General features: G+C 38.6%; 1 protein-coding gene across 4 annotated transcripts in view; it reads right to left on the bottom strand.

The window, feature by feature from the left end:
- The window catches only part of NFATC3 (nuclear factor of activated T cells 3), a 66,237-nt gene extending 39,143 nt beyond the window's left edge, over window positions 1-27,094 (bottom strand). For 3 of the 4 annotated variants that reach the window (XM_027897923.1, XM_027897926.1, XM_027897924.1), the window contains exons 1-3: window positions 26,878-27,093; window positions 10,149-11,274; window positions 1,134-1,296 (exon numbers count right to left, since the gene is read on the bottom strand). In XM_027897923.1, coding sequence (XP_027753724.1) covers window positions 1,134-1,296; window positions 10,149-11,274; window positions 26,878-26,977 — 1,389 coding nt within the window. In that variant the 5' untranslated portion in view covers window positions 26,978-27,093. Of the gene's footprint in view, window positions 1-1,133; window positions 1,297-10,148; window positions 11,275-26,877 lie in introns of all 4 variants that reach the window. The other variant, XM_027897925.1, reaches the window with a different exon arrangement.
- Between the last annotated feature and the right edge of the window lie 308 nt (window positions 27,095-27,402).

Raw genomic sequence — 27,402 nt, 5'->3', positions numbered from 1 at the left:
AGTGACTACCCCTAACCAATCCAGAAGTCTTCCCAGTATAGAGCAAGATATATGTGTACACACCAGAACACTCAAAGAGGAGCACGTCACAGCTTGTCCGCACAGTTATTCCAACAATATCAAACCCACACATCTTTCTCTTCAAAGACAATATGATGCCAAAGTTTTCTTATGAAAGCCAAGCCTAGTTTGCTGGGATCTTACATCGAATTCTGAGCTCAACAATAACTGGACAGTGTTTGCAAAGTATTAAAAAAATTAGCATTTGGAATATACACCATTAGCTATAAAAACCCAGCTAAAGCAACTGTTAATGGCAAGTACCACTTATGGGAACAGTCAGTGTATCACCATGCTGTGTGTGGAGATGAGGGCTGCCTGCCTGCACTACTACATTTTCTTCAAGCTGATCAAAACTGTTCTAAGAGACAATAAATCTTCCATGATTCTGTTAAGACAATAGAAACTATGTCAAAAAAAGAAAGGCAAGAAACAAGTTTTACTTGCCCTTGCAGGTAAGTAGTCCAAATCTAGGTGATGTCTTACTTTTCAAGGAGATAGTCAACATTAAACTGTGAGTTTTGGTTTATGCTGGAGAAATAGAATAGTCAAGTTTAATTTACTACAAACATTTAAGTGAAAGTTTAAGGAATTTATGGGTACCATTTCACAGAAATGATCTGATAAAAACACAAGAGGCATTTATAGTATTCAGAAGCTGTTTCAATACCAAAAGGAAGATTTCTGATTCAAATGAAGCTTTACCATATTTCAGTATAGTTTCAACTAATTACGGTAACTTCTCTTACCTGCCCCCATGCACAGCCCTTCCTCCTTAAACCTTGTGAATAATAATAACAATAATAATAATAATAATACACTAGTGCACTGTGAACCCATTCACAGGCATAAAACTTCATACAGCATAAAATTGTGACATGCATTGTAACTGTAGCAAACTAAATTTTTAGCATCCAAAACTAACTTCTGTATAGAACTAGTTCCATTTAAGGGAGAAAATCTTATCCAGGAAAGACTGTAAGCTTCACACAAGGGAACAATTCACAGCATTGTAAATACCAATAACTACAGTTAAAAAATTACCTTCTATTCAAGAAAGCCAGACTTCCTACCTTCACTACAGGGTGTCCTCCAGTAGACGCTTTTACTGCTCCTCGGCTTCCTTCTGTTTCATAGTGAGCTCTGTGATGAGTTTTAGGCTGGACTTCTATTTTCAGTTCACACTGCCCATAATGACTTGGTAAAGGCCAGTCAAGAGGTGGCAAGGAAGATGTGCTGCAATCAAGATGAGCACACTATGATTACAAGAACTGTGCCATCTGGCCACAGTACAAACAAAGCCTTCACTGTAAAACACAATGATGTCACTTTCCTGACAAATGATAACCAAAGAAGAATACCTACTAGCTTAAAAATGTTACGTGAAAATTCCAAAATTTTGCTGGTACATTAAAATCTTCAATTAACCCCGATTTATTTTCGGGTTGTTAGAATGGAATTTCTTCCTTCCAACATCTGATTAAAAAAGAAAGGTAATGTATGACCTCAAGCCTCACACTACCAGTGCTACTCTACAATGCCTTTATATTAACTTTTTATCCTCAAGTGTATCAGAAAGCAAGTTTAAATGTGGTTTAGAGGGAACAATAGAGACTCAATCTTTGCCAGTCATTAAGTTTTGACCCTCTGCACTGTTATCTTTCAACTTGTTGTTTTTGGTTTTTTCTAAGTTTGGCAAGCACTGCACTTTATTAACTATCATTAAAATGAACACTATATGATCATCCAAAGTTTCAAAAAGCTTGCTGTTTTACCTAAGCATAAAGACTTACCGCAACAGGCAACAAAGACGCCTAAAGTACATGTTCAGCTTATCCACAGATATACCCTTTTATACATTAGCAAAGTCACTCCAGGGAAAAACAAAATGCAGTTAATAGAAGTAATATGGAAGAACTTCAAACCAAAGTTTTCATACCTACCCTTTTACCTGCACAGATTTATAGACTTAAGATTCTAAAAAAATGAACAGTCAGATGCAAGTCAGTAACTACCTGGTGGAGTAAATTAAATTATGAACATTTAAAAGTGAACATTTATAGCACTGTTTACCAAACAAGAATATTTACATTGAAAATAAGCTTCTATTTACATAGTTTTGTTCTACCTTACTCTGACCAACAGGGAAAGCAAATTAGGTTTAAAGCAATGGACAAATATTGGTTTGTATCATCATCTGGGAAAGCTCAAATCCATTTCTTTTCACTTTAGAGGAAGTCAAGCAAAACCCCACCACTAATCCATGCAAATTTCCACAAACGTGCATAGCCACAGGCCCATAAAAGATAAATGATACCTTCTGGAGAATTTAGCTAAGATGTATAAAATCATATCCACAGCTGAGAAAGAAGATAAATGTTTGGACTGAAGGAAAAAAAAAATAAAGAAAAGGAGTCTGTATTTAGCAAGTATCTGGAGGGACTTGGGCTCACCCTGCAACACCATACATCTACCTTTTACTGCAGAAATATCTGTCACTAGGAATGGAAAAGAGGGAGAAGAACCGGCACCGCTTGCTGGTCTCCTACAGGAGAACGACCTCCAAGCCTACTGACCTGCTCTTTCTTGGATACTTGCACTGTGCACCTCAGGAGAGAGTTGGCATTACAACATAAATCTTCACCCCTTTAAGAGCAGTGGGAAGAGGAATATTTCCCTTTCTTCTTACTGAAAGGCAGAAGTGTGAGGAATAATCTCTACCAGCATTCAGTACAGCAAAGAGGCTTCTTCCTCCCCCTAAGGAGGTCTGATTGGTCCTTCCATAGCAATAGTATTTACTGGGTAGGAGAGGACTGGCGATGTCAGCAATAAAAGAGGAAACTGTCAGGAATGCAGTATAAGCCCAATCCTTCCAGATACTTACCACAGGCCAGGATGTACTACCTAAATACTACTACTGGCTATCACCTAGACCTTGTCATTCACTTTTATAGTTACTGAGGGAGAAGGATGCAAGTCTTCAGTCTGAAAAGGAAAGAAAACGTCAGGATTAGAAGATACTAAAAGGAGTTCAAAAAGAAACATGGTATGCTATTTTCATTTAGTATTTTTGGAAACCTTTTTATCCCCCATATAACCAAATATTCTATGCCAAAATAGTCGTTATACACTGTGAGCAGATATGGTATCTGAAAGAACTTGGTTAATGCACCATAGGCCATATACCAATTTTTGGGAGCTCTTACTGAAAGCTGAATGATAAGCTCAGTCAAGAAAAAGGTATTTGTTGCTTGTGACCCCCCTCCATACAGTCTCTCAGAGAGATTTACTCCTCCTGCAATTAACTAATAAAAATATGGCACAAGCTGTATCAGACTAACATTATCTCCTGAAAGACTATTCGACATACTAGAACAAATATGGAGACAGGAAAATAACCAAGTCTCAAGATTTTGTCATTCTTCGACAACAAATAGAAAATAACAGCACGAGAGAGCAAGCAAGTGCTCTACGCACGTGCAGATGCCTAAAACATCAAAACATTGCAGAGCTTTCAAAACACAGATCTCCCAACAAATGGCACAGCCTTTGAGTTGTGTACATCTGAGTACATCTCTTTGATGTACTGCATCAAACAGATGTCTTCTAGATGCAGCTGGCTAGAGAGTTACAGTTGCTTCCCTTTTGAGTTTGGTGTTGAATACCCAAACTGTTGATTCTGTGAATATTTCTCTTACTGTCTCTATCATCCTCAACTTCTCAACAGCAGTCAGTTCCTAAAGTTTTAGGGTACACCGTCAAGCACCTTTCTGCCTTGTAGTGATATCAGTTTTATGTATTTCTGCTTTCACATCACCCTTACAATTTTTTGAGGCAAATACCATAGAGACACACATTGCATAGAATCAGTGATCTAACTTTAGTTCATTTTGAAAGGTAAATTTTTTAATCCTATTAATTTACTGAAGTCCCAGTTGTTTGTAGACCTTCTTCAAACAGAACTACAGGGAAGAAGGCAGAGTGGGAACTTCCTAGCCAGCACTGTCACCTTCTTAAACTCACACAAACCCCCAAGTCTGGACACTAAATAAAAAGTCCAACAGAATACAGTCTATAAACTCTTAGTGTTTTTTTTTTAATTCTACGCAGAATTCCAAATCATGTCAGCCTTTCAGGGGCAAGGGCGTAACTAACATGTTTGCATGTGTTCTGAACGCTTTTTGATATGAAACAATGCTACTCTTGTACCAGATGCTAATTATGGGAAAGGAAGTTGGAAGCTAGAGCTTTACTGCATTTAAGGATCCGTTCTCTAGAAAATATTACTCAGTGTACACTATTAGCTGAGCATCAGCAGTAAAACTTCTACTTAACTCACCACAGTTCTCAGTTGTAAACTGTGCACTGAATGTCAGTGATTTCTGATAGTGCAAAACTTGTGTAAATTCAAAATGCAGTGGTGCATTACTCTTAACATACCTGCAACGTGTTTAAGAATAAGTAGCTCAGCTGTTTCAGAAGCAAGTAAGAATTTACTGTTACAGAGACTCCTGTGTCCCCTCAGCTGACATATAGCATGACAGCATTTGCGTTATTGATAAAGCCATCTAACTTTGCATTCAGAACCCAGATTAGCTGCTCATCATGAGGTTTTTTCCAGGTTATTTTAGAACAAAAGATTAAGAAAAATAAAGAACCTTTGCTCCTTAAGCCCTTCACTTTTCAGTCTTGATGGGGGAGGAACACATTTGTGGAAATCCCATGTTTCATTACTAATTCTACCCAGTTCAGGGCCATAGTACTGTTACAATAGCTTGTGACAGTCTTTTACAGAAGTTTCTCTAATTTTTTTGCCTTTAAGTGAGTAAAAACTTAATTAACAATGCAGTAAGTTACTAGTAAATCACCAAATCACATGTCAGGAAATGGAAATAATGAGTGACAGTCATTCTAATACTCAATAATATTCTAATATTCAATAAATAAAATCTTCACAAGTTGTTGAAACAGCATCAATCTCTAAACCTACAAATGTTCTTCAGATAATACCAGGCGAGTTTTATAATCTGATTAATGCAAGCTTCCAAAAGCTCATACTCACATCACATCACGACTAAAGGCTCCAGAGAACAGCAGCTATTAAAGGGAACTAAGAGGTAAAGAAGGAACCCTTCAGTAGTATTCTCAGCATTTAAAGTTATCACTTAAGTGACAGTTTTATCAATATTAATTTAATAGATTCTTCCTTTGCAACCATTATCTCCAAAATAGAACTGATTAAGCCTACACAACATTGACGAGGAAACAACGATGTTGAGTATAAAAACAGCCAAGTGTGTCCATAAGGACTTCAGTATTCAGACTGCAGAAGTCCGGGCCCAGCTCTTGGTCTGACTATGCGCCTCTCACGTAGGAAGAAACTTAGCCAGAAACAAAGCTGCCTGTTTGCAGTAGGCTGTGACCCTACAGCAGTATACGCAGTATATAGTATAGGCCTATGAGAGTCATTAAAAATAAGGCAGTTAAAAACTTAAACACTGTTACCTTCCACCTGTTGCACTGTTCCAGGGTAATCCACCGCACAAATAGCTGGGGCTCCAAACAGACAAACTGCCAATGCTGGTACCTCAGCTGAAGCATATCTGCCACTAGCTCAGTTTCAGTCTAATGCTCTCCTGAACTCCTTCCTTATAAAGCTTTGACATATGAACTCGGACTTGACATATGAACTCATTTTAGCCACTCTGTATGAACATGTTTCTCGCTCTTTGTAGTCACTAATTCAGGTAATAACCCCTGAGAGATACACACTAGTATTTCCACATTCTTGTAAAGTTCTTGTTTCCTTTGTTGGTTGAGATTCCCAGATCTCATAGAGTGATTCTTTTATTAATTCTTAGTTGCAGCAAAATTAATATTTTCCACTTACAGGTCCTCTCAACACATAATAAGGGAAAAAGCTCACTGACTATACAGTGGGAATATTCCACATCCCCTCATCTCTGTTTTCGCAGAGATGAACCCATAGAGCATCCTGTGACAAGTCAGTGTTGCAACACACCAACCCCTTAAGAATCTCAAATAATAACTATGGTCCAATACTACGGTTTTCAAGAATGCTTGTAGAGCCAAACTACTGCTGTGCTTGCTCTTCCCTGCCCAGAATAAAGCAATATTCTCCCTGGTGGAGGAATTCTGAAGTCAAGATTTTTGGGGCCATTCCAGATGCTGCAGTGGCTTATCAATGGACTTTATTAATACTGTTTACATTCAAAATACCACTGTTCTATTACTAGCAGGCCCACAGTTAATGATGCTTTCAGAGTATTGATACAGTATATTGCCAAGTAAAAAATCTATATTCTATCATTGCAGAACAAAGTGGAAAGCTGGATAACACGTACGGCACAAAAGGCCCCATATTAAACACTACCAGAATTTCTCTGGATTAATTAATGGTATGTAAACATTGCAGCAATAGCCTTGCTTATTAAAAATCTAAGAGGTTCAAAGTTCTATTTCTTGTCTCGCTTAAGTGGGTCCTTATCTTCAAAGTCAGCGATTTGCAAATATTTTCACTTCAAAGTTTTGCTAACATAGCATAGATGTTATTTCTATTTATCAAAATAAGGTGATAAATACTTAGCAGTCTAACTTTGCCTCTAGTCTACTGACATAGAAAGATTTTTCCTTCTTAAAATTAAGACCAAAGTCCCAACAGTTATTGTAAGAAATAGTACATAATTCTGTTCCTCTCTACTCTCTAGACTTCCAAGACAAGGTTTCAGACAAGAGAAGCAACTTTGCTGAGTATTCCACTACTATATTTAAACCAAATTTTTTTTCTTAGAGAATAAGTGACACTGCCAGCAATCCCAGTTTCCAGCAGTAAAATACTCTCAAGTTGCCATTATATATCCATCACTACAAAGATTCCTGAGCTGTAAATACATCTGTCAAAGCCTGTTTGTTCATCACCACTGAAACAAAGAAACTACTTGATGTCCCATCACTTCTCAGTGTTACACATTAAATTCATGACACAGTAGTCTGAAGACACATGCCAAACTATCAAGTAGTTTTTAAATCAATGTAAAAATCTCCAAGAATTCCATGAAGGAAGTAAAAGCAACTAGGTTTAATTTTAAGATTTTTGACCATTAATGAACACCGCCTGGTTATCTTCCAGACACAAAAGCACCATTTATTCCCATCAAATACTGTGGGGTTAAAAAAAAAAAAAGAAATTAATGACTCATTAAGTTTACTACCCTAAGAAGTGCCTATTTTCTTGAGACACAAATTAGATTCTCAAGACACACTTTACAGAACCTAAAACTTACTGTTCCACTAGTCATTCATATTAAAATTGTAAGTTTAAAGCAAAAGATAACAAAAAGACAAATGTCAAAGCAAAAATAACAGAACTCCCACGATTTTCAACTGCATCATCAGTGACCACTCTTCTAAAAAAACAAGCTCCACGTTACCCACACAAGTGCTGCCCATACCTGCGATGGTCCTTAACTCCAGAACACCATAGCCACCATTAGCACCAATAATGTTGCTGATGTCTTGTGAACTGTAATTTTAGTGACAAGTCCTGACCAAAGTTGTTATATTACTTGCACTGTAGAGATTTCTAAGTCACTCCTCGACTCTTGTCATTCCCCTTGTTCAAGTAAGAAAAGTACTGTAAAACAGACTTTCTAATTTTTTTTTTCCCCCACTTTCTGGAAACCTTACAACTCAAATGTGCAAAACTTACTAACAGCAAATGTGCAAGAAAATAATAAAATCAGTACCTTCACTGAATGTTGGGAAATAAATATATAAATAGCAATTGTATAATTCTTCATGACAACTAGGATGCTCACTTTTGGTCACTGTCTTGCATTTCATTTTTATTCATAAAACATAAAGGTCAATTTAGCTACCCTGCATTATAAGAATTAAAATTATAAAATATATGACAGAACAGAATGTTTAACATACTGAAGATGCACACTGTCACAGCACCTGTGGAACAGGCTACAACTGCTGAGTAATTCAACATTTCACTGAGGATACAGCTGTCAGTGCAACCATTTCCACTAATTCAATGGTCAGATGACATTTTGGCACCAAATGTATATAGCTTAACAGATTTATTTAGTTTACTTGTGTACAGGTGTTGTCTTCCTTGTCTTCTACCTGTTTGCCCATTTTATATTTACAGAAATTCTTCAGTGCCAGCTTCTAAATAAATTCTGACATTTAAAAATATATTTTTACTTTTTAATGACAACATTGAAACTGCTGTTTTATTCAGTTCTACTCAGTTCTCCCTACAACAAGAAGAAACAGGTTTAACTGAGTTATCTATTTTTTTTAAACTACTTTGGTCATCCCAGAAAAGAACCACAGATCCACATCCCATCTTTCCACATGCCTATATGTTCACGACCTTTAGCGCTGCAGCAATGCTCACCTTTTATGAACTGTGTTAGCCTGCAAGCTAACAAAAATGCCAAGTTAGGACTGCTTAGCATCCTACATAAATATAATACAATTCCAAAATACACCATTTAGGAAAAACAAACAGTTTTTACTGTTCTAGTCTGAAGAAAAGATTCTGGTAACAGATTAGAACACCTATTATTTACAGACTTAACAGAATTTTAAAACACCCTAAATTTCAAGACAGTTAACGTATCTGCCAACACAGCAGTTTCAGATCTGGTAAAAGAGATTTTTCCATCCAGCAGCTTTACTATTAAATTTCACATTCATTAACAGTTATGTGGAAGGACACTAAAAGAGGGTAAAAAAAAAAAAAAGCCTTCTAACTACTAAAATCAATACAATTCGGAGGAGAGATATTAAAAACTGTGGTTATACCATTATGCAAAAAACAACAAAACAGCTGAATAAGCAGTGTTTAAATATATTTAGCTATTAACAAGACAAGCTAGTTGATAACTTCTAAGGAATTTATACAAAATTTTGCAATGATAAGAACACTATCATTAACTATCAAGATTTAAGCTTTGCCTTTTTCAAAATAGAGCATACATGTGAAGAATCCTAACCTATCCACCCCTCAACCTTCCAAAAAAAGAGGAATTGCTTCATTTACTACCCTGTTAAAGAGCAACTCTTAAGTATTGCCTGTGGACAGAATTATACTATTTTAACCAAAGTTATTTTAAAATCAATACAGAATAGAACAGAAGCACTGACATTTAAATCTATAATATGGGGGTTTATATGGATAATTGTGTTTTACAGGTATTAATCTAATGGCTTCTCCTTCCCAGTACCTCCCTACCCCTTATTTTTAAAACCTAGTAGAGCAAGGAAAAGGTTCTCAAATCAAATGGCTACTCTGTCCATTCAGCAGCAATGCTGCTTAAGGAGGTCTTGTTTCCACTCTACCTACTGCACTGGCAAAGTGATTCCCAAAGCTGTGTGATTGGAAAGATCATAGAACTGGTCCATCTAAAAAGTAATGGAATGGGGAGTTTTGATCACCTCAATCAAACTAGGTCCCTCTTCTGAGCCTCCACAGATCATTCTGCTAGCACATGACCAAACTACAAAAAGAAAAGAGTTATTTAACTCTATGGTGGATGGTGGAAATACCCTGGAATGACAGCCCAGATATCCATTCTTTCTGGATGATTCTCAGCATAGCATAGAATTTTTTTTCTTTATTCTATTTCTAGAATTATATGAGCCCAAAGAAGCAAGTAGAAACAAAAGCAAATAAACTTCCCACCCCTTTTGTGGTCTCACAGTTCTATGAAATCAGGTAAGTCAGGTCTCTCTGTCTATATTAAAATGTCAACAGCTCAGAACAGATGGAACTGCAAAGCGTGCACAAAATCTGCAGACATTTAATTCAGCTGGGCTCTGTGCAAGTACACAAACTAATCCTATGTTACAACACATCTACTGTACTTTTAAAAGCAGAAAAAGATGGGTATTTGGTATCACAACTATTTTTTTCCTAATTATAACATCTACCCGCATACAGCAAGTTTTCTTTAAGTAGTCTTAATGCATCACTGAAACACAAGGACAATGCCTACTTAAGATGCATTGGAGGGGAAAAAACAGGAAGGAAAGACTTTTTAATCTCTTACCGAAATATAGGAGTATGACCAGGCTTTGGTTTGTTCCAAGTAAAGTGTGAAGGAACAGAAAGAAATTGGTCTCCAGGCAAGTCTTTTTTCAAGGTGTGCTGAGATCCAGGGCAATCATCAGTTTCGAGGGATGATGACAAGTTACCCTGCTCTTCAGGACAGATATCTACTTTTCCAGATAAAGTGGCAGTCTGATCCTCTGAGGTCTTTCTTGTTTTAAGAGGAATATCAGTCTCTGTACAACACTGAAATGGTGAAAGGCCAGAATTAAGGCCTTGTACATTATGGATGGAAGTGTTAAGCCACGTGTCTTCTGTTATGCTTCCCCTAGGAGAATGGCCAGGTGATGGAGTTGGAGAATGGTGAGGAGAGAGAGAACCAGCATAGCAAATCTCAGCACTGGAGTGTCGTCGTTTCCCACAAGGGGATGTAGGTCTTGATGAGGGCCTTGATGTTGGTCTAGGGCTTAGCCAATTTTCATCTGTAATACTAGTTCTAGGAGAATGACAGGGAGACTGTCTAGGTGACAAGGCGTGCCCAAATCCATAAGGTTGCTGCCATGATTCATCACTGGGACCTCTTGGAGAACCACCAGGTGATGCCAAAGGAGAGCCAAGGGTAAATCGAGCAGCTGCTTCATTTAGCTCTGAGTCTACATCATCATAAACATGGGAAATGGATTCACAAGAGGAAGCATCTGAAAACCAACTTCTGGATGAAATGCTGCTGGCAGGACTTGGACTAAGGGATGATTCCCTGTATGATGGCTCAAGAGGAAGATACAGATGGTCCCGTGAAGGTCTTTCCATATAGTCATTTTCTGTGCCATTTGTGTGTAATTCATCTTCACTGGCTTCGATCCCCTGATGACAGTTGGGTGAAATTGATGTAATTTGAATACTGGGGCACTCGAAGGGTTTGGGTCCACCTAGTGGACTGTATTTGGATTCTGGTACCTCACATGTGCCTTCATAGTTCTTATGGCTCTGAAGTCTTGTAGGAGGTGTCAGAGGAGAGGAGTGAGATTGCAATCCGTGGCGAGGAATACAAATGGGCTGATTCACAGAGGATGATGGTTGGTCTACATTAAAGATGTATATGGATGCACAGTCATCTGACTCAAGATCTGAAAACAAAATTAAAACATAAAAAAGAAAAAAAAAAAAAAGGAAGGAACAGAGTCAGAATGCAATGCTTGGAAAAAATGCCATAAACAAAATCCTTTGTTTCCCAGATATGGACTTTTATCAATATCATAGATATTTCCCATTATACTAGCTATACAAAATAAAGCTAATTTTACATTTTCCCCAGTCATATTTACAGCTAAACATGACTACAACATGGTTTTCTATCATAAATCCTGTTTTCAACAAGATTCCACAATTTATACACATCTTTAGTGGTTGAAAATATAATACAAACAGAAAAACGGGTTTACAACTTGAAAGGATCTAAGCCTAAACATTCAATTCAGACTTTATCTTTCACAACTGTATTCCACTTATAATTTAACATTTTTAATCATAAATTATTTTTTAAATCATGTTTTTGACAAAAATAGGACTATGATACTTTCTGCAAATCCAGTCAATACTTACAAGCATTGTAACATCACATAACATTTATCTACTTAAACAATAGAAAGCATCTTACAGTGACTCAAACTTGAATGAAGATTATGAACCACTAAAAATATTCAATCACAGGAGGCCTAACAAAGAATATTATTAAAGGTATTATGAAGAGTCATATTCCAAAGATCTTTTTTTGTTGCTTCTCTTAAGTGCTCATCCCACAAAATACCATTTTTCAAGTGCAATCTCATGAAGTTTGAGCACAAGTCATTCAGCAAAATAAGGCAAAACATATTCTCAGATCTAACTTATCCAAAACACGGGAAATATTGCAAAGGAAAACAAGACATTGAGAGGGAGAGTAAGTCTCATTAACAAAATCAGAAGTTTTGTCTCACAGAACTGAAGCAGATTTTCTAGGCCCACTTCTCCACATTGAATTAAATGAAACATTTGTCTGAAACAAAAGTAGAAAAAACACAACTCTTTGTCTTATTTTCTAACCTTTATGATTCCACTCTTGTTTCTTTCCACTTGTAAAACAGAGCCTTCACTATGATTTTCCATAAATCCAGGCTGGATGACATTAATTGCATCTCTGGGTATTAGCTCTTTCTTAAAATGTTTTTTATCCTGAGTATCAGTAGAATATTAGTACTTGTTAAAAAAAAAAAAAAATCTAGTCTCTCTGACTATCAGATAAGATGTCCAGACAGGAAGCTATGTATTTTAGGCCTTTCCATGACGAAAAAATTAGTTTGTTAATGAAATAATTCTATTATCAGTTTCACTAACAGGAATCATCTTAAAATTAACTAAAACAGAACCAAACCAAAACTACAGCTCCTCAGAGACAAGGTAGCAATTTCAAATGGAGACAAAGCACATTGTTACCAAGGAACAGACCATGTTCCTCAGAATGTTCATGGGCAGGGAGCAACTCTGTAAGGAATGTATTTAGGAGGCACAAACTGCATTTAAGAGGAGCACAGAGTAATTTCATAAGCACTGTGTGATTTTATATGTATTACAGTAATGTATGACAATTATCCATATTATATAACTATAAAATTAACTACTATTATGTGTTAAGAAAACAAAAAACCAGTATAGATTAATTTCTAAATATGCACACATTAAAAGGATCAAGATTCTCAGGAAGGTCTATTTTATGTATCACACAATTAACCCAAGCTTACTATACTGACCACTATCAAAACTGCATTTCCCTATCCTTTCACTAGGGCAACAGACATTTTCTAAAACTTTAATTGAGGTGTCTTTATTTTTTCTCTTGCTGTTCCCTATCACAAAACATGAAATGGAGACTGTAGTTGGTTACAGGTTTTCCACATCTATTGGTGTATTAGTGTGCAAGATCATAGATGTCATTGCTCCTAACTCAGTATTAACATTAAAAGCATAGATCAAGGGAAGAAAAAGGCAATCCTAATAAAAGCTATTATTCAGCTTCTCTAAACTTAGAAATAAAACAGTTACAGCTACAGAATTTTTGAAATAATAATAAAAATGTTTTAGGAAAGACTTGGAAGTCTTCAAGCCCTATGTGTAAGCATATACTGTCATTAACAGTTTTATGAACAGTAATAGCACATGGGTTTGCACTAAAACTCTCACCAGTGCAGAGAGCCGTATTTCTCTTGCACCAGTAATCCAGAAATCTTAAAATATTTAAGGCACTTTCTCCACTTTCAGTGTCACTGAGATTTACAAAAAGCAGATGTACATTCAAAATTTAAGTTTCATGGAGTTGAGGTGGACAGATCTGGCTAGCACAGAATTATCAATGCCAGCTGGGAAGAACTGGGGAAGAGATCGAGCAGGCAGGAGAGTACTTCTGACTCAGGCTTCTTTGGTCCCTTTCCTGACAAACAAGCTCTAAGGAGTTTGGCACTGTGCTCTCTCATTACCCCTCCCCAGCACACACTCAAAAAACCAGGAAGCCAGAAACCTAGTGAACACAAAAGCATGCTTAAGACTGTGGACACAATATAGTTGGAAGTCTTAATCACCCAAATAGTTTTTAGACACAATGGATATACAGGTAGATTTATTTCAGCCTGTACACACAAATACTCCCCCTTATAATTCATGTGTTAAAATAACCTGTTAGCTACTCATACAAAAGGACAACACTAAGACCTTCACAAATCATGTCATTAATTCTACTAAATTATTTACCAATAACTATTTTTGTTGTATTAAAGACCGTAGAGAGAATCCAATCTGGAAGATCCCTCTAACCTATCTTGAGGGACTAATAAACATATAAACACAAATACAACTCAGGTGAAAGAAATGGGGGAAAAAGAATGAAAAAACCTCAGGTAATAATCCTTAAGGGGGAAAGGAGCAAGAATAGCTCAAAACAAATCCAACACAGGGCTTCAAGAAGCAGAAGGCAGACAAACAAAGGGAAGTCTCACAGTAGACAAGTGCAAGGCAAAAATGAGTTATGGAGAAGCCATAACTCATAAGGGAAAAAAATGGAGTTATAGAAATCTGGTTACCTAATAGGAGAGCTATTACACATCCAAGCAATCCTAGTGGGGAAGGAAAGACAGTAAAGAAGTAAGGTTGGCCAAGTCATAAAGCCTTCACTGTCCATAAAATATAAGAAAGCTTTCAAGACGTAGAAAGTAGGTCAGATTACTAAGGTAGAGTGTAAAACTCCAACATGGGGGTAGAGATGCTAGGCAGGACAGACCTGGCAAAATACAAAGACCAAGAGAAGCAGCATCATTCACATCAAAAGCCCACAACCCTAAAAAGGCAGGTGTGTTAAAAGCTTTTCCTTTGGTAAAGTCAACTGAGTAAATTTCTAACAAAGGTAACAGCAATACAGAGTTAAAACAAACAAACAAACAAACAAACAAAACAAAAACACACAAAAACACAAACAAACAAAAAAATCAAAACAAAAAAAACCTAAAAGGTTACAAAATACTGAAGAATTATGGTCCAATAAGTTTAACTTCAGTTATAGAAGCAGTATTAATAGTTTAATTGTTCCAGTAAGCATTTTAAAGGAGACAGAGAAACTAAACAAGTCACTGTTTGCTAAGAACAAACCACGTCAAACAAATTTTGGTTTATGATCAAATGAGATCTTCTGGATCAATGGTACAAAAAGAAACTCAACTTGGTTTTTACCGACTAAGACTTCTAACACTACCATGCATGGAGAAGCCATTGAGTCTTTAGAAGTTTAGGGAAGTCCTCCTTCCCACCCTGCTGAGATCAGGTTCACTGCTGACGGATCACAAAAGGCGGCAGATGCTTTATATTCACACAGTGTATAAGCTACATAAAGCTGCAGACTTTCATTGCAGTCTTACATCAGGTGTCAGTGTCATCCAATGTCAATGAGAACCAGAAGGTCTCTTCTTTTGAATGTACATTTGCTACTGTCTGGAAACAGACCCATTCACAGGAGCTCCTCTTCAGTATTAAAGCAGCACTGGCTCATCCCTTACTAAGCTGCTAACTACACTTCAACATAAGCTGTCTAACTGGGGAATGTACTTAAATAATATCCGGAACAAATGCTTCTAAAGCACATTTTGCTTGCTACTTGCTGTATCAGAGGGCACATTCAGGACTGGTAAGCTGCCCACCAGTTGTTCACTCCTCAAGGATGTACTGGCACATGCACATGTGCAGCTGTGCAGTCTGCAGATTTCTCCAGAGAAGGAAAGTCAACTACAATCAAAAGTCTGAACGGAAGCCCTGTGCCAAAATTATCCAAACTACTTTATTATTCTAAGTTTGTAAGCCCATAAACAAACAGGTTCAGACAACAAGAGCTGCAATAAGGTATTAAAAGAATGCAACCTGACCTAGGTCTTATAAAAATACTACTGTGAAAACAGGATCAGTAATCACGTCCTTTAAATAGAATGAGGAAAGACAGGCATTGCCACGAACATCATGTGCATCTCCCTTCCAAACTTCAGAAAGGATAACCATCTCTTCTGTTTTCCAGTTCTGTCATGAGTTACCACTATCTCTTTCTGAACACAATGGTATTATAAAAAATGTTACAAAAATATCTCTAAATAAGCCCATAAAAGATATGCAGCTCCATTTTTTTATTCCATTATTTTGCAGATTTGCAGCAGTTCATATATTTCTTGGGATGAAAGAGGAGTCTCAACCTTCACAAAGAACCCAAAATACACAAGAATCATAGTTTTCCTTTTGTGAATTTAAAAAGACAATTGATCAGAGTTCTTGCTGGTACACTACCACACTGGAGCTCTATAATTGGATATTTAACTCCAGTTTTCCATTACAAGCTTAAGTTCTCCAGAGATACTTCCCACAGGTTTAAACACCAACTTAAAAAGAACACAACCCAAAAAATCCACTAAAAAACACAGCAATGTATTAGTTTATAAGAAGTATAACTGACTAGTAAGCCAAATATGGTACTGAAAAAGAACAAATTGTGAAAACAATTAAGGGAGCAAGGTGGAACAGGGGGAAGTACATCCTTCTAGACCAAATTTGGCAACACATAAAACAGTAGTGCAAGTTTAAGCTTTCAGAAAGGGATGATTTACAACTGTCGTTTCGTGAAGCAGTTCTTCCTCTTCAATGATTTTGTGTTCTGTTTCATGGTCATATCAGATTACTCAAAAAAGGATAAAAATAAATGTCACTTCTATCAATCACGTATGCCAGACGCAGCTCTGTCGTGCCAGTTACAACTTCACTCATTTTATTGTGTTAAGTAAGAATACCAGAAAAGTAGAATCAATGAGTTTTCTCCAAATTCCAGTTTGGATAAGAACTCATTCTCCTTGGTAGAAATGCAGAAGAATAAAGAAGCTGCACTAGTTAAAACAGCTTAAGCAAGAGAATAATACAGCATATCAAATGTTTACAACTGATACTGATTAAAATAAGAGCATACTGGCTCTCAGGGTACAGCTGCACGGTAAGTTTTTTTCAGCAGCAACTACCCTCCCACACAAAGGGGGAGGGGAAATGACATATGAGGTTTGGCAATCAGATTTACAGTGCACTAACATAAACATCTGTATATACACAACTGACAGAATGGCTTTGGGACATGGGGAGAAACGAGCAACCAGGGTAGGAACTGCAGGTGTTCACCATCAAATAAAAACATAACATGCAACTAAACCCTTAGGCCACAGCCTGGTATGCATTTAAACTCGAATGACTGTCTTAGTGCACATGCAGCTTCACCCTGAAGTAATGGAATTAAGTTTCAAATAGGGAAAGAACAGTTTTGGAATACATTGATAACAAGTGATGTACAAAGCAGGTGAAGAATTCAACTTGTAACTGTAAGGTTCTTAGTCATTTTAAGTTCAGTTACAAACAGAAAACAGTCCCCGGAAGTGCTAGGCAGTGTTAATACCTGTGCCTTCTCCAGATCTCCTGCTATTTCTGGTTGATTACGAAGCATGTCTTCGTAGGATAACCTTATAAGACTTGTGGTTCAGTACTTACAGATTATTCATTAATACTCATAACAGGTTAAATAAAAAAAAAATCTAATTTTTACTTTAAAAGTCTCCAAGTTCTCTTTGCTTCCTTTTTTTCTCTGTGGCTGACATTTAAGAAGACACACTATTTCACTGCAGAATACCCCTGTACACAAAATGGAAGCTACTGCCCTCCAGTTTGATGAAGCCTCATTTGTCATTCAGTGTCAGATCAAAAGTCAGCTTAACATGACCTAGTAATTCAGAGATATCAAAAAATACACTATGGCCTTTCGGAAGATTCTTAAAACAATACATCAGCACAGTAATTACTAACACACAGTATTAACAGCCTTTTTGACACTGCTGTTCTGGAGATGAAGTACATTGTTCTATCTGATCAGTTAGTCTGCAAAAGGACTGCAGCCCTGCAACCCCAGAGCATCCTATATGCTTAAACATGGGAACTGAAGGAAGACTGATCACTCTGAAACCAGTCTATTGTGCCTGACCCACTGCAAGAAGACTGAACATAAAGGTGAGAAGATTAGGCAAATACTAATTGAAAGCAATAAGGGAATTATGTGCTACAGTTGCCAGCGGAAGGGTTGCCTAGATTCCTGGTATTGCAGGCCAATTTATTGTGCAGAACTCCTCCTTTGTGGGGGTAAAACTAACAGACTCCATAAACAGGCTCTTCAGTTATTCAAACGGAGTGAACTGAAATCCATGCCTTATTACCTACTCTGATGCCTTTACATCGACCAACTTCTAAAACCAAGGAGCTGCTGACAACAACTCTGTACAGACACTGCCCATTTACAGTCTGCTCCAGTCCTGAACCAAGCACTTGGCAGAACTCAAGATTCCTAGATCAGAATGTGTAAGTCAGGCCACATCAAACAAAACAGACAGGAGCGTGCAAGAAAATGTGGATTTTATTTTACAGGAGAGTACAGTGACATAGACCAGGACCTTTGTGAAAACTAGTAGAAAAGGAAAGCAATAAGTCAGGGCAAGATGTTCGAGTGGGGAGCAATTACACAGTAAGAGTGGTAGAGACTGAATTATCAAACATAGCATAACACAGATGGAGAAATGGTATTGGTAGTATCTGAACAAACTAGTTTCGGAACTCTTTGCATCTCAGACAAATTACACTGCACTTCTGCAGCTGTCCTACATGACAGAGGGGAAACCATTCCACAGCAGGCAATCCTACCATATCGTTAACTCGGTATTTGGGATTATTAATTATTACAGCTTTTCACCTATGTTTTATAATACAGCTTAAAGGCAGACTTCAGGTGCATGAAGCTCAGACACTCTGTACATCAAAGGACTGTAATAAGCCAGGATGATAGTCTGAAATTGTCTTCTTTTCCCAACTGCTCCCACGAATGTAGAATCAGAAACATCTTGAATTCACTTTGCTGGATTGATACAGTAACAGGGAAAACCAGGAATCGAACAGTCAAATGAGAATGCAGAAGCTGAAGCTAAGCATGAATACAATTTTTTTTCAGGAAGTTTCAGAATGATCCCCTCAAATACATGGAAGACTGTATTAGCATGTCTCATGCCGGTGTCACATGTAGCTTTGTCCTGAAACTTTGCCTTTGAAAGCCCTAAATAGCTTGTGTTTTTTCCAGTATGAGTGGAGTTTTTATCACATACTGTACCTCACCAGCACAGCCTCTTGCCCACACCCCAAAAAACTCAGCAATTTCAAAGACAGCAGCATTTGCTCTCAAAAGACTAAAATTGACAAACTACACTAAAGAAATACAGAGACTCTGACCTAATTTAAAGAAGCTATGCAAAATACAAAATTTTAACAGATTTTCTTAGTGGTTCTTTGGATTAAACCACATATTCGCTCATAGTCTTGTCATTTGAGTACAGTTATCCCAAGTGACGCCACTAAAGCCTTTTGTAATCATACAGTTACTCCATCTCCTCATTTCCTTTATGTCCTTGACTTAGGGAACAACTTCTAGAAAGCATCTAAAGATACATAAGTAGCTATAAATCACTGTAGATATTATTACAGCCATCAAACCAAGTGAATCATTGCCACTAACGGTTCACAAACGCAACATGACTATGAGTAGTTCGTCATTCTGTCACCTTTTCATTTTGGGTAAGAAGATACAAAGGGTTACCTTCAGTTAGAAGGTAACAGTTTGTGCCCTGGCCCAACTACAATCGGTTGTAATTCCATTCGTTCTCCAGCATAGTAAAAATGCTGCTTATCACTGAAATTATGCTTTAAGTGGTCTTCCAATTTTTTCCAAAAGCATTAAAAAAATAAAATATGGGATTTAAAAAAAACATTTCTTGCAGTACTTGTTCCAAAAAAAGCAAAGTTAGCAGCCACTAAAACATGAAGTCTCTCATTAACCCTCTTCACCAACCTGCTGAAAAAATCCAACCAACCAACCTCTCCCCATCCCCCCACCCCCCAAATATTCAACTCCATACAGGAATTTGTTATATTAAAAGTATTTCTCATTTTTAGAAGTGATGACTAATCTTCAAAGTGCAGTCTAAGAAGCCATTTTTTAAATATTAATACGAATAATAGGATTCTACATTTCTAATATTAATAAATTAGCTGCAGGTACCTGTTCATGTTTTACCTACAAACATCTTTCATGCAGCCTCAACTGAAGTTTTTATTTCTGCTTTAAAAACTCCACCAAAATCATGACACAAGACTAACTCAAACCACCCGCAGGGTTCTATGTTCATGAATTTACTGTTGGAAGGTCACAGGTTTGTAGTCAGATCCCCAGAAAGTTGATTCTTCTCTCCTTCCACCGGGAACATAAAAATGAGAACTGAATCTCCCAAAGAAAATTGACAGAAGTATCTTCTCTTCCATCACACCTATTGGCCTTTGACTGAAGTGACCATAAGCATTCAGTGCCACTGACATTCCATCAGAAGAGACACAGAGGTGAAGTTCAGCTGCTCTGTTACGCTCTTATCAGCTGTGCAGGCCACACCATAGCCTGAAAACTGCTCCTCAACCAGACCTGCAGTGCTTCAGATTTTAACTCATCTTCCCTAAATGACTTTGAAGAACTATACAATTTTTTACCGTTCTATTTTACCAGTATTTCACAAGAATACTCACAGCTGGGTGTATCAAGGGTAGAAGAGAATGTTGGCTTTTTAATAAGCTTGCTCCTGCCTTGCAGTTTTAGTTAGCCTTCCTGATCATTTCACTCATCTTGAATTCCAGTGTCATTCGAACCCCACATGGCATGCCTGGGCAAATGCAAGGACTTGGATGTTGTTTTACTGGCTGGGCTTACTGCCAAGCCTGCTCCACGTACTTCCCTGGCCCACTAGGGCAGCTTGAGGCAACAACTCCCATATTTACGTTATTGCTGTGAACAGCCAAACCTCTGCTTACTATTGACCCAGGCCCCATCTACTCTAATTTATTCTCACTCATTCACAGCAACATTACTGATTTGGCTGTACTTCAGGTGGGATATGACAAACTGCTTGCAGTTGTACAACACAAATCAAAGAAAAGGGACCATCGTGTTTTAAGCAGAGGGCTACTTTTGACTTTGAAGAAAGAAGGAGTTTATTTCTAAGTTTCAGAAATATGTAAGACGAAAGCACTAGCCCAAATGCTGTGTACCCTTCCCATCTCCCACATACCAACTCCCAGGATTTGTTTTCATTTGCAGTGTGCCCACAATTCAGATGGGAGGGAAAGGGACAGAATGAGGTGTGACTATGAATTCATACATAAAATAAATGACATTTTGTCAAACTGGGGATCTTTTCAAATCCCTGCACTCCATAGTGACTCACTACAAGGTGATTCTTGATGCACTATGTAGTGATCAAAGAATGATACTGCCGAAACAGAAAAGTTATGAAATTAGATTAGCTGCAACTACAGCTGCTTTGCAACACCACACAAAAGAGTTTGGTATTTTCTCTGAATGGTCTCACCCTGGTCAAGCTTCATCCGAATAGCCAAGACTTCACTTAGCCAGAATACTGTGAAAAACCACAACATACTGACAACATGGCAACTTCCGAGGATTACCATCTTAATCTCTTCCTCTTAATTGTCAGGCAATTCTTGAATTCCTTGATACCACTTTAATACATATTTTCCTTTGGTTCTTCCTCAGTGTTTCTCTAAGTTATCTTGAAGTCATAAGGGCTCCTGTCACAGACCCTCTGTTTTTGGTAAGCTGCAGCTGTTTGGTTTTACCTCCTCCCCCCTATCAGCAGATTATATAACCACGGCCTACGACTGATTTGCATTGTGTCCCTGCGTGTCAATCTTTCACATGCAGATACCAGCATCCACTAGCTTGTAATATAAAATGATAGTAACTAATTTCCCACAAGTGGTGGTTTCTATCACAATACATTTAATATTCAGTATCTAATAAACAAATATTTCTGTTAAAAAGTGTCACACTTAAGGGAGAAAAAAAGAAACAGATTCAAGCAACTTATCCATTTATTCTTTTCTTAAAGTTGCACCAGCTGATCCTACTCTTAACCCATATGAGCACTCTTTTGTATAGCAAATGTTAATGGACTGGCACAAACAGCTGTAATTTATATGGAGGGATCAAGTTATACATATTAATGACAGTTACCAACTTGTGCAAAGACTTTCTCCTACCCATTCGTATAAGCAACCAAATCTAAGCAGAATCAAAATTTTTTTTAAAAAGTTCACTTTAAGTGAACCACACAGGTGTGCAAGACAGCCTGTTAAAAAGACTTCAAAAGATGTCTCACAAGTTCCTCCCACTCAGCCAAGGAAAGCAAACTTTGCAGCAGAAGTATGTGAACACAAAAATTAATTTCACCAAGAGCAATCCTCAGTCAACTCACACCTCAAGTTCACAGCTCTTGCCAGCATCCAGCCGTTAATCTTCCACTCAGTCTAATTATAAGACTACTCTCTTTTCTACCACAGCTTGACTTTCTTAGTATTGTTTACCTTAATCACCACCTTGGGGAAAAGAACAAAAAGTTCAAGCATGCTGCAAACAAACTTTTGTAAACAGCTTCAGCTGTTTTTTACTATCTACCAACAATCCCTGACAGCAACACCAGTCATGAATACACATTTAAGAAGGGAAGAATACTTTACATGTTAATGATCAAGGCAAAGCTATAAAGACTAGTATTGTGGTGGTGTTTCATTACAAATCAGTGTTTTTAAGACTTTTCCTATATATCTAAATTAAATGACGCATATATAATGCTAGTTCTTGCTACAGAGAACTCTGTCTAGCTGAGGCAAAATTCAGTGCCTGTCATTGCTCCAGAGCACTTAAACACGGGCAGCAGGTAACTGCTGAGCAGCCTAAGCAGCTCACAGATGCTCACAGTTCAGAAGAAAAGATCAGGTATTCCTCTGACAGTCACTATCGCAAAATGTATATGTAAACCGTGATATCCGGTAACAAACCAATAACCTGATATCTCTGAGCTACAGGAAAAAAAATCTCAAAGGAGAACAAGAGTAGAAGTTTTCAAATCAATGGAAGATACAAATCCAGATATATTGTCCATAGCCAGAATGAGGTTCCAGTTCCAAAGATGTTTGGGAATGTCACTAAAATCACCACAGAACTGGGATATTTTTCATACTTTTCAGAAGAAAAGTAAGATAGATTGTGAGAATCATTTGTAGCAAAATTACTAAATAGTATTACTTAACCAAATACTAAGTCACAGGAAATATGGAGAATCTCTTTTCAGATCATTTCAAGGTTTCCAAGAAAATAAAACAACTACTGTGAACCTGAAGTCCAAGAAGGGTACTCTTATCAGTTCTTTTGAAGGACTTATATTGCAGGAAAGCAAATAAACAAAATCAACTAAGTAATCAACCAAGAATGATTACTTATATTGAAATATTAATTTCTCCCCCTCTACTTCATAATCCAAGAACAAAAAGTGGAAATTGCAGTGAAATTCACATATTATTATGTTTCAGTGGATAATAAAATATTAGCCCCTCTTTTGCTCCTAAAACACTTTATCAGAAACAATAGGAACATTTGAGACAGGATTCGAAACAGCAGTATCAATAACTCATCTGTGAGAATTTCCTATATAATTAAATAAGTGATTTTGTGGATACTGAACAGTTTACAGCCTCTTATTTTTAGTCAGCCCTGATTTCACATACCAACAAGAAATGATTTTGCATTATACAGAACCTTACAAGATCCAGAGTTCCCAGCTTAGCACTACATACCCCAAGTGTGGCTCTTACCTTGTAAAAACTCATTCTTTAAAAGAGAAGATGAACCCTTAAAATAAAACTTCACGTAAAGAAACTATCATAGCAACTCATAGTTACTTCCCTTTTGCACAGCTGGCATTTAAACGGTATAACACATCTTCAGTAGTGCGAAAACCTTAATGCAGCTTAGTTGCTTAATAAATTTGAGGCAGACTTCCCAAAATTATACTGAATAGTATTGCAAAACTGTGGGGGTGGGGGTGGTGAAGGGAAGGGCAGCATCATTAGAAAAGCATTAAAGCTAAATTCAATTATTCAAGTATCACAGATTACTTCTCAAAAATCTCTTCATTAGAAAAGACCAAAGAAGGTGGCACCTCAAATACTACAACTGACTGAGTTACAGGACAATCTCTTTTAGCAGCCTGTACAGGACCTGAACGACACTGTAACTCACATGCTGACAGGGACATTTCAAATGCAACTGATATAAGGTGGCACGAGGCAATCAGATACTACTGCAGCGACCCAAACAGTTTTGCAACAAACAGATTTGGTTCACTTCAGAGTGCTCTACAGCTTTGGGCACTGGAGGCTTGAATTTTTTGGTTGGAAAAAGATGAAGCTCATTGGTACCTAGAACTGTACAACCTCTTTTGAGTGCCAAACACTACAAAACTGAAGTGACAATTTCTTTATTCTTTAGGACAAGGACAATAAATTATCAGAGAAACAGAGCAAGATTTTGCAGAAGGTGCTCAGTACCTAATATCCACTTAAAAGCAGCTAAAGAGCTTTTCAGAATCTCTTATTTAGCAACCACCTGAGCAAATTTTTACCTCTGCTCACAAGCTGTCTAAAATGGGCTGCCACTTTGATTTCAAGGCCAGTATGCTGCAAAAATTGCAGTATTAGACTAATGACTTCAAGCATCATCAAGCCATCTTTCATACATTCTCCTCTGCAACAGGAACTACAGCTTTCAGAGCAAACAAGCACTATGGCAGAACAGAAGAATCAATTCCTGCCACTTAGCACAAAACTACGTATGTTAATCCTACTATCTTGCAACCCACTAAAACTGTTTTGTGTAATAACTCAGAATCCCAGTTAATTTAATTTCTCCTACTGTTCTTTTAGTATCATAAAAAGAGTAATCTAGTGCCTGGGAGTAGTGTTTTCTTGGTAGTTCAGAAATCAAAAGTATTTAAAGCAAATGAAAGAAGAGCTCACCTTTTCTCCTTTTGATTAAAGATACAGTTAAATATAAAACGTAACCATAAATCAGTCAGTCATGGCTAGGCATCGCGAACGAAGATTTGAGAACTATAAATACTTATACATGTACATATATAAAAGAATAAAATCCTCACAATGCTACAGTAGTCCCAGTATAAAAGAGAGCATTAACACAGATTTCCATGCTTTTTATGCAAAAACTCAGTACCAGACACTTCTTTCATCAGAAATGCCAGTCTCAAACTTTTAGAGATACAGCATGAAGCATTAGAAAGTTTTTCAGGTGTTCTCCATGATCATGGAAGACTTAGTGATTTTAATATTATTTATTTCAAAATAAGCAACTTTCCCTGCAATGTATAGGGGGTTCTTATTAGCATACATTTGAAAAAAATGACCCTTCTGCTCACTTTGCAGCACAACAGACACCACCACTGAAGCAAGTGATACAAGACTGAGAAATACATACTTTAGGGAGCTCTAGGAACTTTTTTTTGTTCATCTAACTAATATATTTGGAAGAGGAGTAAGAGAAAAAATACAAGATTTCCAGTACGGGTCCTCTCAAACGAATTCTAGTTCTTCATATGTAAAATACACAAGTAGAATTAAGAGATGAGCTCTGGCAATAATTTTAATAGAATACAGGAAGGCAGAGACCTATTCTAACCCTTTCCCCCAAAGGCCACATCTCTGCACAGCAGGCGAGAGAATTTCTAGTATTATACAATACAGTAAAATTACTTGAGTGTCAGATGCAGACACAAAACTTCTTACTGAAAGCTACTAATGTAGCTTTCAGTAAGAAAACAAATTAGTTCATGGTCCAAATACTGCATTTTCAAATTTAATGTAAGAATAGTTGTAACTTTTTAAGCATGTGAAACGTAATATCTGAATTGCTTAAGGAATTCTACTAAAACACAAATATCATAAGAGTCAATTAACACCACATTAGTATTTCCAGTTTTGTGAGCAACTTGTTCTCTCATTCTCACCTATCACTAACAAAAGAACATAGATTACACTATCAGTTTTATGTCAAAATAATAGAAACGGGGATGTCATAATTATTTTTGTTGTCATTTGTTTACATGTTTTCCATTATTTTCATATGATACTGTAATGCATTTATCAGGCTAGCAGAATGCAGGCCCCCTTCCCAAAAAGCACCATCTGCTATTCCACTAAGATGGAAAATATGCAAAGAAAATCCTCTCTTATCTCAACGAATCTGCAAACTAAATCTGAGCTTCAAGGAAGTCAGGGGTTTTATAAGAAGGTAATCACAAGTGTTCACAAACAGACTGTATCAAACAAATTTTCTTCTAATCAACTTAGACAACCGAGTCAGAGAACTAAACAACATGGCTGCATCATTTAGCCTGGATACAGTCGTGTTTCAGAGCTATCTCATCATCTAACAGTTAGACATAACACAGCCCTTTAGCAATTAATACTTATTTCAAATAGGTTAGAAAATAAAGCATGCAGCTATCAAACTCTGGTACAGCCACACACCGCACAGCTGGCCCTTATTGATTCTTCACACCGTAATTCACAGGGAATACGAGGAATAGAGGCTTTTTTAAACAGGATTTTCAGGCTCCAATACCACAAAGCAGACTACAATAGAAGCACTCCGAGCATCCCGACACGCCGTGTTTCGCCCATCCACACGTACACAAAGTCTGTAGGAACACACTGGAGCAACTGTGATGTTCTACAGACGGGAAACATTTCGGTGGAAACTTTTCGTCGCATGCGCCCGAACATGTCTCCAGTCCAGCCCCGTTAACATTTCGCCACTCCCGGGACCCGACCCCCCCCGCGCTCCCCGGGCTCGGCGGGTGCGGGGCCACCACATCCAACCCAGGGCCTTTTCCCTTTTTCTCCTGGGCGGCTCCTGCCGCACGACGCGAGCTCTCGGGTTTCTTTTCCCAAAGAAAGTTGTGACGGCGGGGAGAGGCCCGCCCGGCCCAGGCCGTCGCCCCCCGAACCCCCGCGGGCCGAGGGAGGGCCGGGAGCGGCGCCGGACAGCGGCCGCGGCCTGAGGGAAGGGAGGCACGACCGGCGCCACTGCCCCCGTGCTCCCGCCTCCCGCGGCCCCCGCTGCCCTCCCCGCCTCGCTCGGAGCAAAACAGGAACCCGCCCGACCCACCCCCGGCCCCCGGGCGCACCTGCGGGCCCCAGCGGCGGCCCGGGGCCGGGCTGCCCGTCCTCGCCGAAGATCAGCCTGAAGTCGAACTCGTCGGTGGCGCCGCAGTTTGCCGTAGTCATGGGTTTGGCCGGCGAGGCTCAGCGAGACCCCGTCGCCCCTCAGGGCCGCGCCGGGTCCTGCCGGGCTACGCTCGCCCCTCAGGGCCGCCGCATAACACCGGAGGGGCCGGAGCGGGGGTAGGGGGCGACACCCGAGCGACGACTCCGGCCCCGGCGCGAGCTCCGGTGCCCGGGCGCTTCTGTCACTCCGGGGGGGCGGGCGCGTAACTCCAGGCCTCGGCTGGTCCCGCCCCCGCACCTCGCCCCGGGCAGCGCCCCCCGAGCCGGCCCTCCCTCCCTCTCTCCCTCCCTCTGCCCGCCCCGCCCGCGGTGACGTCGCGGCACCGACAGCGCCTCGTGACCGCCGCCGGTGCCGGGACGAGGGACGGGCCGCGCTGCCGCCGGTCACGTGGCGCGGAGAGCCCGCCTAGCCCTGTCCCCCGCGC

Source organism: Empidonax traillii, unplaced genomic scaffold, assembly GCF_003031625.1.
Source record: "Empidonax traillii isolate 1590-97213 ecotype Southwest subspecies unplaced genomic scaffold, ASM303162v1 scaffold569:size410440, whole genome shotgun sequence".
NCBI classification, from domain to species: domain Eukaryota; kingdom Metazoa; phylum Chordata; class Aves; order Passeriformes; family Tyrannidae; genus Empidonax; species Empidonax traillii.
Note: the sequence above shows the minus strand (reverse complement) of the source record. Positions and strands in the feature narration are given on the sequence as shown.